Source organism: Pongo abelii, chromosome 4 (assembly GCF_028885655.2).
Source record: "Pongo abelii isolate AG06213 chromosome 4, NHGRI_mPonAbe1-v2.0_pri, whole genome shotgun sequence".
Lineage (NCBI taxonomy): Eukaryota > Metazoa > Chordata > Mammalia > Primates > Hominidae > Pongo > Pongo abelii.
Window position 1 is genome coordinate 10,388,255 of NC_071989.2, and position 17,438 is coordinate 10,405,692.

Below are 17,438 nucleotides of genomic sequence, written 5' to 3' on the forward strand. Positions count from 1 at the left end.
CTGCTGCTGCAAATCCCCGGGGTGCTCTCTGAGTTGCAGTCCTCTTTCTCACACACACAACCTTTTCCTGTCTTTTTTTAAAAAAAAAATTTCTCTTCCTTTTTGAAGCTCCTTTGGTGACTTTCCTGGAGCTCTGCCCTCAGTTGCTCCTACATCTCTGGCTGCTCCCCACCTCTGGCCATCCCCCTCTGCGGTTGCCACTTAATATGCCTTCAGGGAGAACCACCCTGGGTCCACCAGCATTTACTCAAGGGTGAGGCATGCTGATGACACTTCACCTACTGTTACCAGTGTGAATCTGAAGGGTCTACATCAAATCAAATCCTTGCCTCCTCGAATGAAAGAATTCAGCTGAGGGTCATAAGGCAGAGGGACAGACTGAGGCAAGTTTTAAAAGAGGAGTGAGAGTTTATCAAAAAGTTTTAGAGCAAGAACGAAAGGAAGCAAAGTACACTCGGAAGAGGGCCAAGTGCCCCATTCGGTCCGTGACTTGGGGTTTTATACACTGGCATGGTTCCCAGGTTTGCATTTCTTTTCCCTTCCAAGGGAAGACTCAAACTCTTCCCTTGGAGCAGGCTGTCCACCATCTTGCATCTTAGGGTGCATGCTTGGGTCTGCTTGCCCAAATCCTGAGATCTTATCAGGAAGCTACTGATCACCAGCTTCAGATGTTTCTCTCTATAGGGAGACTGCCTTTCCCTGGTGCTGGCTGTGACCAAGTATTATTTTAGAGAGACAGTTTAACAACCACCTGACCATCGCCTGATGGCCACCTGACATTCTTGGGGAGGTAGACCTCTCCTGCACTGCTTTTGTCTTCCTGACTACCTACTCTAACACTGCACCCCTGCAGAGTTATGTTGTTTTACTGAGTTTACAGCTTTTACATTGAGAAAAACTGAGGGTCAGAGAAGTACATTGCCCAAATCCACAGCAAGCTAAACATGAAGCATGGACACATCCAGCTCTTCCCTCCTGAGCCTCCTCTTCTCACCCTCGTCTTCCTCACACTCTCCCTCTGCCATACCTGCCACAGCCACCTCATGGATGACTCCCAACGTTATAGAGCCACACGGGGCTCATACAACTGCCCCCCACAACAAGCCTCCACACTCCTCTTCGTAGGCCACCAAAGCCCAGCTCTGTCCAGAGGCAGCGCACCCATCCCTGGCTAAGTGAGTCAGGGTCTAATCCAATCTGGTCACCAATTCCCCTTCAGCTGATGCCCAGGTCCTCGGCCTCTCCCACGACACAGGGGGCACACAGCTGGGGGATTCCCCTCCCTTGCTAAAACAGAGGCGCAGGAAAGAGCTCCTTCCTTCCCTTCCTGTTGTGCCTGGGATTTGTAAGGCCCTAGGGCCCAGAGAATGCAGGCACCAACCCGGGTCCTGACACCAGGAAACCCCCAAACCACCTTGGATCCCTGGAGGACTGTGTGGGAGATACTTAAATGTTACCCTCTTAGCCACTGTCAGTCGGGTTTTCTGTTATTTGCAGCCCAAGAAAACTCAACTGATATTCTAGGCTGAACCAAAATTAAATTGTTTCCTCACAGCCCGCTTCTCTTCAGGATTCTGTGCTGGATAATCTGTGCTGAATAATCTCTAAGCCAACCTCAGGGTCTTGCTTCTTGGTGTCCTCTCAGTCTCTGCAGTAAAAGCAGTTGCATCTTTCAGCAACTCTCCACTCTGCTGCCTCGGTCAGTGTATTAGTCTGTTCTCACGCTGCTACTAAAGACATACCTGAGACTGGGTAATTTATAAAGAAAAGAAGTTTAATTGACTCACACTTCAGCATGGCTGGGGAGGCCTCAGGAAACTCACAATCATGGTGGAAAGGGAAGCAGGCACATCCTTCTTCACATGGCAGCAGCAAGGAGAAGTACAGCACCAAGTGCGAGGAAAGCCCCTTATGAAACCATCAGATCTCGTGAGAACTCACTCACTTTCATGAGAACAGAAGGGAGATAACTGCCCCCATGATACAATTACCTCCCACCAGGTCCCTCCCATGACACGTGGGGATTACGGGAACTACAATTCAAGATGAGATTTGAGTGAGGACACAGCCAAACCATATCAGTCAGGCTCACATCTCTGCTTCCTGCTGCTGTACTCTTTCCTTCTCCAGAGGGGCCCAACTTTAATCTTTCTAAAATGCAAATACCATTGATAACTTCTGCTGCTCTCATCTAAAGGCCTGAAAAGCACATCCCCACCTTGGGACTCAGAGAGGCCAGCCCTAACAAGACTGGCTGCCCTTTTACAGAAGAAGGGGTGGGGTGGTCCTGAGGCCACAGGCATGCTTCTTGCTTGGTCTTCCAGAACAGGAATGCACTGAGTTTGCAGGTTGCTGGCGCCCCAGGACTGATAAGACTTTGCCCACGCTGGCCAGGCATTGGGATGAAAACAGCCCCAATCTGGAACTCAAGGAGAATTAAGGTCTCACCTGATGGAAGGAGCGGCCTGCAGGACCCAGCCCTGCATGGGACGGGAAAGAAATGGCCTTTTTGGTGTCTGCAGACATGGAGAGGGGCTAAGCGAAGGCACAGATCTAGGCTTGAGGAGTTTGCCAAGTAAATAAATTATCCGGCTGTAATTGAGAAAAACCATATTAACCAAGCGACCAAGGCAGCTGTCAGTCCACAGAGGTTTATTTCGCCAAGGTTGAGAACACGCCCACGAAAACAACCACAAGCCACAGAAACATCTGTGAGCTGTGCTTTTTCCAAAGGGGGTCTGGGGCACGGCAATATTTAAAAAGGCAAGGCCAAGCAGGAGGGAAAAGACGGGGGAGGGAGGCAGTGAGGCAGATGCTCGCATTCTTGTGAGGCTCTGAGTCTCAGTAAATCTACATTTTACACATGAAAAAAGAAAGCACAGGAAAAGTCAATTATGCATTTGTCTCTGGGATGATTTCTGGTCTTTGTCCTCTCTGTGAGGATCAGCTGGTAACTGACATCGTCAGGGTGAGATCCAAAACACTTGTTTCAGGGCTAGTTTATGGTGGCGGGGGGGGGTGGATATAGCCTGAAAGATCTAGCTGCTCACAAGGAATTTCTGTGTGAGCGCTTTGGGAGGGAGGCCATCTGGGGAGATGTGTGGCCTTCCATGGTTGTGGGATCCTGGCTTATGGATGAGGCTGTAACACGGGGTTGTGACATTGCAGCTGTCTGTTTGGGAAGGAAAGGAAGGCAGTATTGCGCAGTTCCCAGGATGAACTTTCCCTCTGGCATAGTGACTTTCGGGTCCTGAGCGTCTATTTTCTTTCACAACCAGCTGCAGGGCTGCCATAAGGCAGACAAACAGGATTAATGGAAAGTCAACAGGATGCAGTTGGGGATGCGAATCTTCCTCGCCAATGTAGACTTGCAGGTGTGGCCAGTGACTACCCTGCTATAGGGTTAGCGCTCCTGGGGAGGTCAACTTTTCATTTCATTTATAATTCACTTAAATTAAAAAACTGAAGCAGTGTAAAATATTTCTCCTGGGCTGGGCGCGGTGGCTCATGCCTGTAATCCCAGCACTTGGGGAGGCCAAGGTGGGCGGATCACTTGAGGTCCACTTGAGACCAGCCTGGCCAACATGGTGAAACCCTGTCTTTACTCAAAATACAAAAATTAGCTGGGCGTGGTGGTGGGCACCTGTAATCCCAGCTACTCCGGAGGCTGAGGCAGAAGAATCACTTGAACCCGGGGGGCGGAGATTGTAGTGAGCCAAGATCACACCACTGCCCTCCAGCCTGAGTGACAGAGCAAGACTCTGTCTCAAAACAAACAAACAAACAAAAAACTTCTCCTGAAAAAATGACAAGAAAAAATATTGTGGAAAGCTCTGTTGATCCCACCACACTCGGATCTCTGTTCAGTGTGTGCTAGACCCTCTGACCTCGATGCTGTCAGCACTGAGATGACAGTGACACAAAAGCCAGTGAATTCACTTAATTTAGATTGACGTCATTTTGAAACACATACACTTTTGCTTCAAAGTCAAATCAGTTATTCTAAAACAAATGAAGCAGTTTTGTCAATGTGGGAGGTGAACTGTAAAGGAAATGACTTTTGATGCTAGACTCAGTTATCGGAAAACTTAAATATGTAAATCTACTTTTCTCAACTGTAAATTTTGTGAAATCTAAACACAAATCAAGTACTTTTTTTTTTTTTTTTTTTGAGACAGGGTCTTACTCTGTGGCCCAGGCTGGAGTAAAATGGCACCATCTCAGCTCACTGCAACCTCCACCTCTGGGTTTAAGCGATTCTCCTGCCTCAGCTTCCCAAGTAGCTGAGATTACAGGTGCCCACCACCATGCCCGGCTAATTTTTGAATTTTTAGTGGAGATGGGGTTTCACTATGTTGGCCAGGCTGATCTTGAACTCCTGACCTCAAATGATCAGTCCACCTCAGACTCCCAAAGTGCTGGGATTACAGGCATGAGCCACTGTGCCTGGCCAAATCAAGTACTTCTGATGGAAAGTTAGCATCCAGATTGAGATATGTGTAAGCAGAAAATACACACCAGATGTCAAAGATAGAGGACCAAAAAAAAAAAATACAAAATATCTCACTCATGATTCGTTATATTGATTACACACTGATGGAACATTTGTGATAAATTGGGCTAAAATGCCTTATTAAAATTAATTTCACTTGTGTCTCTTTCCTTTTTTTAATGGGGCTATGAGAAAATTTAAAATTACATACATGGGGAAAAAAGCTAAAGTTGCCATTTTTTCCCCTTACCTTCATTTGTCTGTTTGTCTAATAGTCACTGAAGAACAAATCTTTTTAAAGAAGTATGTGTGTGACTTACATTATACTTCTATCTGCAGTGCTGGTTCAGAACACCATTTGACCAAAGGACTCAGCAGAGGGAGGGCTGCCCAGGCCCCAAGCTCACCATGAAGGATACAGCCACACCCTTGGTTCATTCTCCCACGAATTTTAGACCCTCCCATCTATGTTGAAGACTCTGGCTACTGACTACATGCTCACCGATACCGTTCCAGGGCAAAAGCCCAGCACATCTCAGGGGTTTCCTAGGAGGCCGGATGAATGTGTGAGGCCTCCTGGGAGCAGCCCTCAGCAGGCAAGGGCTTTGGCTTGTTGGGGTCCACAACTAAGTGTCCACAGTAGACCAGCCCTGCTCAGGCTTGGATTCTCTCAACATTAGGCAAAGGGTCTCCCCATACCCATTTGACAGATGCAAAAACTGAGGCTCAGGAAGCTCAAGTTTGGGAATTCTTTGAATTTTATGTTTCCTGACCATGTATTTGAATATAAGTTGGACTTTCTCATACTAGAAGCAGGGATTAGTAACACAGTTTCCAGTTATCCAACTTCTACCAGTTCCCCAAGGTGGTCAATCCAGACATCTGCCTTACAAAACCGCCTCCTGGGACCACCTCCCCATGGACAGCTGGATACCACCTGCTTGACTTGTCCCACTGACCCCCACACCCACATGGGCCGTGCTGATATCCTACCCACACTGACCCCTCTCAGTCACAGCGTGAGTCCCCAGGGCTCATGCCTGCTTGCTCTAAACCCCCCAGTTAGAACCTCCAGGGGAAACCTGCTTAGATGACACCCTGGGCCCCAATAAATGCTTTGGCTCACAGCTCCCTCTCTCTCTCTTGTTCTCCACCTTCTGGTTGAGCCCATGTGTCCTGGATGGCTCCCCCTTTTTGCTGGCCCTGCGAAGCGTGCTGCCCTCTGTTCTCTGGATCTGTAAGCAATAAACTGCTTCTGTCATTTCTTGGGTTCTGATGAGTTGCCTCCTCTACCCCATCCTAACTTCTTTCCTGGTCAGGGCTCTCCGGGAGAGTGGCTGTCTCCGTAGGAATAAACTGGACACAGGTCAGAAGAGAGCCACAAGGGCATGTGTCAGGATAAACAAGCTTCCCGTGAGAGGGACACCTGGCCACAGGTTGGACACTTAGGAATCAGATTGTCTGCCAGGACAAAGAAGGATCCCATGAAAGGCACATGGGAAACACCCACGACCACATCCCCAGGATCCCCGTCAGGGCAGGGCTAGAGTTTACAGCCACTCTCTCCTGAGAAGGACGTCAAGACAAAATTAGGGAAAAAACTACAACATCAAGTCACTTGCCCAAAGTCACACGTACGCACCCCGCAGGTGCAGGTGCAGAGTTTCTCACCGGCTCTCCCCTTTACGCCACCACCAGAAACACAGGAGATATTTCTGAGGTAGCCTCAGGCCCTGGGACCCAAAAATGCCAGTGCTTGGAAATCCACTGCTTAGGAGACAACAGCTGGGTGACAACTCTAGCCCACCATTTTCTGCTATCTTTTTAAAGAAGCTGCAAATTCAAAAATTGAAAAAATTAGTTTATTAGCTTAATATAATTAGGTCAATGGAATCCTGTTTTGATCTCAATACTTCCCATATTGCAATATATACATGTGACAAATTCAGCTGTTTTGTGGCATAGATAAGTGTCTAAGCTGCGCAGTTAGTCTACCCCAGTTTATAGTTCATGTTCTTCATGGCTTTGCAGCATTTGTCACTTTCTATGATGTGTTCAAAGACCAGAAAAGGCCACACTTGACCTGTCAGCTGGTCCTTGAACAGCTGTAGGTTTTTTTTTTTGAGACAGAGTCTCCCTCTGTTGCCCAGTCTGGAGTGCAGTAGCGTAATCTCGACTCACTGCAACCTCTGCCTCCGGGTTCAAGTGGTTCTCCTGCCTCAGACTCCTGAGTAGGTGGGATTACAGGCACATGTCACCATGCCCGGCTGATTTTTGTATTTTTAGTAGAGATGGGGTTTCACCATGTTGGCCAGGCTGGTCTTGAACTCCTGACCTCAAGTGATCCACCCGCCTCGGCCTCCCAAAGTGATGGGATTACAGGCATGAGCCACCGCACCCGGCCTGTAAGTTTTAACTAATAGTTAGGGTATTACTCTATCATTCTCTATCATTCAAATTCTCCAGGTACTGACCTGGTTTTTATTTTATTTATTTATTTATTTATTTATTTATTTATTTATTTTTGAGACAGGGTCTCACTCTGTGGTCCAGGCTGGAGTACAGTGGTGGCACAATCTTGGCTCACTGCAGTCTCCACCTCCTGGGTTCTACTGATTCTTGTGCCTCAGCCTCCCAAGTAGCTGGGACTACAGGCATGCACCACCACACCAGGCTAATTTTTGTATTTTTTGTAGAGATGGGGTCTCACCATGTTGCTGGTCTCAAACTCCTGACCTCAGGGGATCCACCCACTTTGGCCTCCCAAAGTGCTGGAATTATAGGCATGAGGCACTACACCCGGTCAGACCTTGTTTTTAAATTATGATTCGATGTATGTGTTAAAAATTAAATTATTTCATGCATTACTTCTTACTGAATTTGTGTTTCAAATGAAATAATGAATTTTAGTATTCCTACACTTATTTTATAAAAGTGAAAATTAAATCAAATGATCTAAGTATTTCCAAGCAAATTCTGGGATGAAAGCTATTCTAGGAAGGCTTGCCCTTGATTCTTGCTACATGTACTTGTTCAGCCACTCAATTAAATTCCTTCTCGCCTCATCAATGTAGGGCTTGTCTGCAGGTGAGCAATCTTCTCTCTTCCGATGCACGAACCCATGAGTCTGCCCAGAAAATGTTTTAATTTGATATTCAACTTTGCAGTGTTCTTTCAACTTCTGAGTCAGCAAAGATACCTGGTGTGCAAAAGATTTCATGATTTTAACCCTTTAGTGATACTTTCCATTCTCCAAATCTTTAGTGAGTGTTCATAACAGAAATTTAACGTCAATGCTTTAAATTAGAAACAAATTCCACAGTTACACTGAATTCTTTCCCACTAATTTTTTTCTTTTTAGACAGGGTCTCACTCTGTTGCCCAGGTTGGAGTTCAGTGGCGCCATCTCGGCTCACTGCAACCTCTGCCTCCCATGTTCAAGTGATTCTCCTGCCTCAGCCTCCAGAGAAGCCAGGATGACAGGCACCTGCCACCATGCCCAGCTAATTTTTGTACTTTTAGTAGAGACAGGGTCTCACCATGTTGACCAGGCTAGTCTCAAACTCCTGACCTCAAGCGATCTGCCTGCCTCCGCCTCCCAACATGTTGGAATTACAGGCGTGAGCCACTGCGCCCGGCCTTGATTGCTAATTTTATAACTAACACAGTTCTTATGTCTGGCAAAGGAGAGATTTCAGGGCAATGTAAAAATGATACATCTATTATTTGAAATAATTTGCATTAATATATTAGTCACTAATATTATAACACTAATTTCTAAATGACTGCTTTTTTTTCTTAAGAGTCAGGGTCTCACTCTGTCACCCAGGCTGGAGTCCAGTGGCACAATCGTGGCTCACTGCAGCCTCCAACTCCTGTGCTCAAGCAATCTTCCTGCCTCAGGCTCCCAAATAGCTGGGACTACAGATGTGTGCCACCATCCCAGCTAATTTTTTTATATTTTTGTAGAGAAGGGATCTAGCTAGACTGCCTAGCCTGGTCTCAAACTCTCAGCCTCAATCAATCCTCCCACCTCAGCCTCCTGAGTTTCTGGAATTACAGGCATGAGCCACCACGCCCAGCTAAATGACCGCTTTTGAACCATACTTTTCTTCTGCTTTTTCCTTATCAACTGACTTTGTTTAATAAATTCTTGTCTTTAAGGTCACAGACTTTATTGTAATTTGTGGGTTAGCATGGAGGTGGGACAAGAGGTCCTGTTTCTCCACCAGGTAACCAGGCCATGCTGAGAATACTTCCCTCAGACATTTCCTTAGGCATGTTTTGGGAAGGTTATACTTCCACAGTGGAATTATATAAGTGGAATTGAATAAAATCCATCTTTAAAATGTTAATGTTGGAAATATTTGGAGCAATAAATGCATCCTTCAAGACTTCCCACTCGCCGCAGAATGTCAAATCGTGCTATTAAATATATAAATGAGGCCAGGCGCGGTGGCTTACGCCTATAATCCCAGCACTTTGGGAGGCCAAGGCAGGCAGATCACCTGAAGTCAGGAGTTCAAGACCAGCCTGGTCAACATGGTGAAACCCCGTCTCTACTAAAAATACAAAAATTAGCCGGGCGTGGTGGCATGCGCCTATAGTCCCAGCTACTCGGGAGGCTGAGGCACAAGAATGGCTTGAACCTGGGAGGTGGAGGTTGCAGTGAGCCGAGATCGAGCCACTGCACTCCAGCCTGGGCGACAGAGCGAGACTCCATCTCAAATAAATAAATACGAAGAGAAAAGATGCCAACTTACGTCCTTGAGTGGAATCACAACATCATTTTCAGCAAAAATGAACAAGGTGGGGTTCTTTAAATTGTAAATGTCTTCAGAATCCTTGACGATGCCTGAAAAATGAGCACAGAGGCATGATGTCTGATCCCCACACTCATGCCACAGAAAACTGCAACATTTGGGCTTGATTTTTCAAAGTAAAATCTCTGCTTTGTGGGCTTTATTTTCTTTTTTAGCCATTCCACAGAAGTGGCCCTACTTGTAAGATTAGCATAAAAGAAGGCCGGGTGCAGTGGCTCACGCCTGCAATCCCAGCCCTTCGGGAGGCTGAGGCAGGTGGGTGGCTTGGGCTCAGGAGTTTGAGAGCAGCCTGGGTAACATCGCAAAACCCTGTCTCTACAAAAAATACAAAAATAAGCCGGGCGTGGTGATGCGTGCCTGTAGTCTCAGCTACTTGGGGGGGACTAAGGTGGGCGGATCGCTTGAGCCTGGAAAGTTGAGGCTGTAGTAAGACATGTTTGTGCCACTGCACTCCAGCTTGGGCAACAAAGTGAGACCCTGTCAAAAAAAAAAAAAAAAAAAAAACCCAAAGCCTGGGCGCAGTGACTCAAGCCTGTAATCCCAGCATTTTGGGAGGTCGAGGAGGGCGGATCATGAGGTCAGGAGTCCGAGACTAGCCTGGCCAACATGGTGAAACCCTGTCTCTACTAAAAATACAAAAATTAGCCAGGTGTGGTGGCACGCGCCTGCAATCTCAGCTACTCGGGAGGCTGAGGCAGGAGAACTGCTTGAACCCGGGAGGTGGAGGTTGCAGTGAGCTGAGATCATGCCGTTGCACTCCAGCTCTGGGCGACAAAGCAAGACTCCGTCTCGGGAAAAAAAAAAAAAAAAAAGAGGATTATAAGAGTAAAAGAGAAATTTATTTGGTCAGATCTTCCTACTCTCTACCTCCCCACTTTATGGACTGGGAATCAGGCAATTAAATAATTGAATGAGACCTCGTCCACTGCTTAGTATGGAAAGATGCAGAGCAGCCTGAGGAATGTCCCGCTGGGATGTACCTTCATTTACAAAGAGGATCAATTTTAAACCTTCGCTTGAGAAGTTTCTCAGGTCTACACAAGTCCCACACGTTCTGGCTTAAATGCACTGAGTAGTTCTGTTTGTAAGAGGAGCTGTCTTTTGAATGGGTATTTAGACTTGCACCAGACCACGAGTGTGGAAGTGTGGAAGTGCGAAACTGCCTAGGCCTAGCAGGTCAGTCTATAAAAATCAGTTTTTGGCCGGGCGAGGTGGCTCACACCTGTAATCCCAGCACTTTGGGAGGCCAAGGAGGGTGGATGACTTGAGGTCAGGAGTTCGAGACCAGCCTGGCCACCAATGCAAAACCTTGTCTCTACTAAAAATACAAAATTAGCTGGGTGTGGTAGCCCCAGCTACTCAGGAGGCTGAGGCAGGAGAATTGCTTGGACCCAGGAGGTGGAGGTTCAGTGAGCCAAGATCGTGCCACTGCACTCCAGCCTGGGTGACAGAACAAGATGCTGTCTCAAAAAATAATAATAATAGTTTTCATCTTTCATCTCAGCATTCATTCGAGATTAATTCTGAAATTAGAAGCATGCTCTGCCTGACCCAGATTGTCTGAAAACAACCTGTGGGTGTGTCCACTTCTATGGGAAAATAAGCAAGTAAAAGATTTGCAGCAAGTTACCATTTTAAGATAAGAAGAGGTAAATAACAACTTTTTTTCCACTTCCTGCTGGCAGCAGAAGAGCTAAGTAACAGAGAGAGCCTCCTTCACCTGTAACTCCTCTTTAGGAGGCAGGGAGCCACGGGAAAGGTGGTCACGCTCCCGTCCCCACTCTAGCAAAGCTACTTCATGTGGACGGGCCTCTTTTGATATGCCTGGGCCTGAGCCCGGCCACGCTCTGCAGCTCACGCACTGCACGACAGCGGCCAGAAGGTGGCGCCGGGGAGGCATCCACTTCTGACCGCCTTTTGCTAAATCGCGCAAAAGCATGGTCTGGACAAAGCATCTCTCAGCTCCATTGTTCCCAGAGGCAGCTGGCCACTGCCTTTTGATTTATGTCCTTTTGCGTTGTCCTAAGTCAATATTTAAAGGGGTTTTTAACTCTAAAAGTAGTTGAAAATACCACAGTGAGGAACCATTAAGCCAAGAAAGAATCATTAGTGTAACTTTATGATCCACTTCAGATGGTCCCAGGCCTAACGATGGTTCCACTTGTCATTTTTTGACTTTACAATGGTGCACAAGCGACACTCATTCAGTAGAAACTGTTCCCCAAGTATCCAGACAACCATTCTGTTTTTCACTTTCAGTACAGAATTCAATAAACTGCATGAGATATTCAAGACTTTATTATAAAATAGGCCTTGTGTTAGATGATTTTGCCCAACTGTAGCCTGATGCAGGTATTTCGGGTCGGCCAGGTGAGGCTATGATGTTTGGTAGGTCAGGTGGATTAAATGCATTTTGGACTTGGGATATTTTCCATTTATGATGGGTTTATCAAGACTTAGCCCCATTGTAAGTAGAGAAGCATCTGCATTATTTTAAAGGCTGTATTTCCTATGTCTTTTTTGTTTTCGTTTATCTATTGGTCTGAATGCTTCTATATCATGAATTTAGCAAGCAGTTTCTATACAGATATAATGTTATTTCATTGCTGTAGTAACTTTGGTTTGTTTTGGCCAAAAATGTATAAATTGCTCTTTACATTTTAGAGTGTGTTTTCCTTGGCTTTCTTTCCTCTTTTTTTTTTTTTTTTTTTATTTTAAGAGACAAGGTCTCACTCCCTGTCACCCAGGTTGGAGTGCAGTGGTGCATTCATAGCTCACTGCAGCCTCAAACCTCTGGGCTCAAGTGATTCTCCTGCCTCAGCCTCCTGAGAGGCTGGGACCACAGGCACGTGCCAGTATACCCAAGTAATTTTTTTCTTTTTCTTTTGACAGAATCTCACTCCGTTGCCTGGGTTGGAGTGCAGTGGCACGATCTTGGTTCACTGCACCCTCCACCTCCCGGGTTCAAGAGATTCTCCTGCCTCAGCCTCCTGAATATCTGGGACTACAGGCACCCGCCACCATGCCCAGCTAATTTCTGTATTGTTAGTAGAGACGGGGTTTCACCATATTGGCCAGGCTGGTCTCGAACTCTTGACCTCACGATCCACCCACCTCGGCCTCCCAAAGTGCTAGGATTACAAGCATGAGCCACCACGCCCAGCCTTAAAATTTTTTATAGAGACAAGGTCTCTCTATGTTGCCTAGGCTGGTCTCGAACTCCTGGGCTCAAGCCATCTGCCCATCTTGGACTCCCAAAGTGCTAAGATTACAGGTGTGAGCCACACCGCACCTGGCTGCCTTTGCTTTCTTTCTGTCTTTAGCGTGTGTGCATGTTTGTGTACAGTTAGAGCAATTTGTATCTTGGAAAAAATCAATCTTTGTCTTTCTTTCTCTCTTTTCTTTTCTTTTTTTTTTTTTTTTTTTTTTTTTTTGAGACAGGGTCTTGCTCTGTCGCCCAGGCTGGAGTGCAGCGGCATGATCATAGCTCACTGCAGCCTTGACCTTCTTGGGCTCAAGCGATTTTGCCACCTCAGCCTCCTGAGTAGCTAGGACTACAGGTGCACGTGACCACACCCAGCTAATTTTTGTATTTTTTGTAGAGACAGGGTTTTGCCATGTTGCCCAGGCTGGTCTTGAACTCCTGAGCTCAAGTGATCTGCCCGCCTAAGCCTCCCAAAGTGTTGGGATTACAGGCATTAGCCACCACCAGAAAAATATTTTCATAGATGTTGCTCATAAAAATCTTGTGTGATACTGATCATCACTACATAAAAAAAAAAAAAAAATGCTATCCCCTTCATCCTAGGTGAAGAAATGGAGAGTTCAGATTAGGTGGCTTTCCCAAAGTCACACCATTGGGACCCAGGCCTCTTGACTCCCGGTGACATCCTCTGGTTAACTGCATGACAAACCTCCACCTCTATTTTCAGATTCTTAAAGCCCATTTCCATAAGATGGGCAGTCTTCACATTATTGGGGGTTGTGTTACACTGGATGGGGAGGCTTGTGATTGCTGTCACTCTTCCACACCTCCCTTTTGCATGGAATAAAAATGCACAAGGCAGATTTACCATAGACAGACACCCCTGCCCTGAATTCTGAGTATTTCATCATCAAATGATGGACAGCAATTCCACCCCAGCAGAATCCCACGATGCCAATTTTCTGGGCATGACACTGTTGTTTCAGATACTTCAAGATAGCACTGATCTCTCTAGAACAGAAAGAAAAAATATTCAAGAATAAAGCTTATTTTGTGAACCCCTCAAAGAGCTGTGCTGATGATAACAGGGCTGTATCAGCAACTGTTTTTGAAGTTGCCAAGGATTCTTCTTTTGGGAGCTCCATCCTCACTACCTCTGGCCCAACTGATGCATCATCCCAGCACGTCTTCCTGCCAAGCCCAGCCCTCCTCCAACTGCCTGACAGCTACAGGCAAGCTGGGCTCTTCCCAAAACACAGATCCAACCACCTCACTCCCAGCTGAGAGCTGAGCAGTCTTCCACAGCCTCGGGATGAAGGCCACAGCCCACAGCATGGTTCGTAAGACCCGAGTCCACGATCTGCTCCCTGCAGAGTGCCCCAATCTCCTCTGTCCCCTAAGTCTCCCAGGAGAAGAGTCTCCTCTCTCCTGTCTCCCATGACCAGCCATAACTACAGGCAGACGCCCAGACACTCTCTGATTTCACACGTTCACTCTCTCCCCAAAACTCCCCACTCTGCATTGCTCGTCTCCTCCCCCCGCCGCCCAGTGAAGCCAAATTTGGAAAGCCATCAGGACTATTTCAGCCATGAGGGGACCAAGAATAGTGGCCCTTGTCTGGCAAATGATTCATGTGCAAACTGATTGTTTGCAACTCAGAACACATTTTCAACTAGAAGCAATGTACCAAAGCGGAGGTGGGCTGCACGCACATGTTTATTGCAGCACAATTGCAAAGATATGCAACCGAAGCACCCATTGACCAATGAGTGGATAAAGAAAATGTGGCATATATACACTATGGACTATTACTCAGACATGAGAAAGAACAAAATGATATCTTTTGCAGCAACTTGGATGGAGCTGGAGGCCATTTTTCTACGGGAAGTAACTCAGGAATGGAAAACCAAATACTGTATGTTCTCACTTATAAGTGGGAGCTAAGCTATGAGTAGGTTCACAGAGGCACATAGAGTGATATAATGGACTATGGAGACTCAGAAGGGGGAGGGTGGGAGGGGGCGAGGGCTAAAAACGTATATATTAGGTAAACTGTACACTACTCAGGTGACAGATGCACTAAAATCTCTATTTTCATAGATGGTGCTCATAAAAATATTGTTTGATATTAATCGTCATCACATAATGAATGCTATCCCAGCTGGGTGTGGTGGTTCACACCTAGGGTGAGACCCCATCTCTATTTTATTTTAAAATTTTTAAATAATTTTTTTCCTTTTTTTTTTTTTTTTTGAGACGGAGTCTCGCTCTGTCCCCCAGGCTGGAGTGCAGTGGTGCCATCTCGGCTCACTGCAACCTCCGTCTCCCAGGTTCAAGCGATTCTCACGCTTCAGCCTCCCAAGTAGCTGGGACTACAGGCGTGCGTCATGACACTCAGCTAAGTTTTTTGTTTGTTTGTTTGTTTTTTGTATTTTTAGTAGAGACAGTGTTTCACCATGTTGGCTAGCTGGTCTCAAACTCCTGATCTCAAGTGATCAGCCAGCCTCAGCCTGCCAAAGTGCTGGGATTACGGGTGTGAGCCACCACGCCCGGCCTAAAAATTTTAATTTAAAAAAAATCCTAGCACTTGAGACCAGCCTGGCCAACGTGGTGAAACCCTGTCTCTACTAAAAATACAAAAATTAGCCAGGCGTGGTGGCAGGCACCTGTAATCCCAGCTACTCGGGAGGCTGAGGCAGGAGAATTGTTTGAACCTGGGAGGCGGAGGTTGGAGGGAGCCGAGATCATGCCACTGCTCTCCAGCCTGGGCTCCGACAGAGCAAAAACAAACAAAAAAAATTTCTCCTTTGTGCCATAGAAGGGATTCTATTGACCATGGAGAAGTCCTACCCCGAGGTAAGGAGTAGTGTCTGAAAGGTGAAGCCCACCCAGCTCTCACCTCCCTGGCCCACGCCGCACACATGGCCACATCTGCAGATAACTCACCTATCGATCTTCTGGGCATTTCTTGTTTTCAGCCACTCAGGGAAGATGGACCAGTCGCCAGAGGGGTCCCAAGGCTCTTGCCCTACAAAGAAGTCTGGAACAATGGTTCTGCAAAATATGGACATGAATTGATCTTAGTTTCAGAGTTGCTTGACTCAGTATTTTGCGTGCATTTATTTAAAAACTTGCTACGTTGGCGATTCTGGCTCAGAGAAAAAGAAAAGTAGTGGGTGTGAAGGCCAACTTTGATCGCAGCAAAGCAGCCACCTGGCACCGGGCCAAGCCATCTTAGGTTTCACAACCGCAGGTGCACAGCGTCTGGCAGCCTGCTGGTAACCCAGCCCTGGCAATGAGAAGGCTATCCACCGGGCACACTCCCATGGGATAGGCTGGCATGGGATGTGGGGGCACCTGGGGGAGTGGGCCTGATGCGGGTGGCTTTGAGGGCCCCTCCTGCCCCTCTCAGCCAGCCTGGGGGGACTCCTGGCCTTTCACATGACCCTCAGGCGGGAGGGCACACCTGGCTAACTTGTCCAGTCAGTATGACCAGGCAATGTTCCCAGCCTCCACCAAGACGCCGACGAAGCACAGTTTACTATCCAGAGGGTATGTTCTAAGACGGGCAGCAGAGCGCAGACAAGCCTGGCCCCAGTCCAGGTCGCTCTTCCATTGCAAGTCAACCCAGAGGGATAGAGCCAACCGCTGGGGTCGAGTCCTGTTTCCCAAAATAGAACTGCCACCTGGTTGGAGGAACAGGGCTCCTCCTACAGGGGTAGAAGAACACTGAAACTGGAGTGAGAAAATCCAAGTTCGAGGCTCAGTACACCCCACGCTGCTGTGTGGCCTTCACATGTCACCACTTCTAGCCTCATTTTCTCATCTGACAAATAAACAGCACGCTTGCACTGCCTAACCCCAGAGGATCCTCTCGAGGGCAAAAAAAAGCTGTATATATGTGAAAGGGCTTTGTAAAACAGGGGTCTTTCCTCATCTTTTACGTCCCGACCCCTGCTAAAGGACCCGCCGTGAAACAACAGAAACAGCAGTGCCATTTGATCCGCGGCTTGGGCCAGTGATCTGGGGCAGCCGCAAAGCGCTCTCTTTATGGCCTGGTTCCCTAATCTGCAAAATGAGAGCAATAACAGCTCCTCCCTCAAGGGGCTGCCAGGAGGATTAAGGACAATGAGCCCAGTCATGCCCTTAGCACTGCGTCTAGCTGAGCAACTGAAACTAGCTATTTATTTACTTATTTATTTTTACTGGGCTTGCCCCTAGAAAGTTAAGTCCCCTCACATGGGGACGTGAAAAAGGAAAACTTCAAGGAAGGTCTTTTCATTCAGCACCGACTCTGCATCCAGCCAGGTGGGCAGGATTCCTTTAAGCCAGTTTCTCTTCCTAGAAAAACAAGGTAGGCTCACCCTCGGGTTTCCAGCTTCTGTTTCTGTGAAAACAAAGGAAATGCAGCCGTGCACCAAGCTCAGGGCTTGCTGGGTTGACGCTTTCCGATGCTGGAGAGGAAGGAAGGTTCTGGCCCTCCTCTGCGCTTTACACCGAAGCAAATAAGAAGCAATCGGGTATCAGCCTTGGCCAAAGGTGGCCACAGCCACTTGGCCAGACAAAGAGGTAAACTTGGGGAGGGGAGCAAGGTCTCACTGTGCCACTTCTGAACCCCAGTCTAATTCAGATGGCGCCATGACCGTACGTGTATGGACCAGGAGGAGCCTTGGACACCCCGCTCTCCAAATGGGCCTGTGAAATCTGACACGAGGCTGAGCTGCTTGAAGGACCAAGTCACGAGTCCATTTGAGAGCTGGTGAGGTCAGCCCAAGATGTCCAGTGCCTGTGTCTGGCCGAGGCCCCACACGGGAAAAGAATTCTCAATGTCCAGCAAGTCTAGAGGCCAGGTACTCCTAGGAGGACTGGAAGCCCAGGGATGGGGTTAGGAACACCAGGTGGGTGTTGAATTTCCCAA

General features: G+C 47.4%; 1 protein-coding gene across 2 annotated transcripts in view; it reads right to left on the bottom strand.

The window, feature by feature from the left end:
* Positions 1-2,635: 2,635 nt before the first annotated feature.
* CMBL (carboxymethylenebutenolidase homolog) overlaps positions 2,636-17,438 on the bottom strand; it is a 32,605-nt gene continuing 17,802 nt past the window's right edge. Inside the window, exons 3-6 of one of the 2 annotated variants that reach the window (XM_063723872.1) lie at positions 15,467-15,574; positions 13,389-13,531; positions 9,256-9,347; positions 2,636-7,691 (exon numbers count right to left, since the gene is read on the bottom strand). In XM_063723872.1, coding sequence (XP_063579942.1) covers positions 7,512-7,691; positions 9,256-9,347; positions 13,389-13,531; positions 15,467-15,574 — 523 coding nt within the window. In that variant the 3' untranslated portion in view covers positions 2,636-7,511. 2 annotated transcript variants of the gene reach the window in all.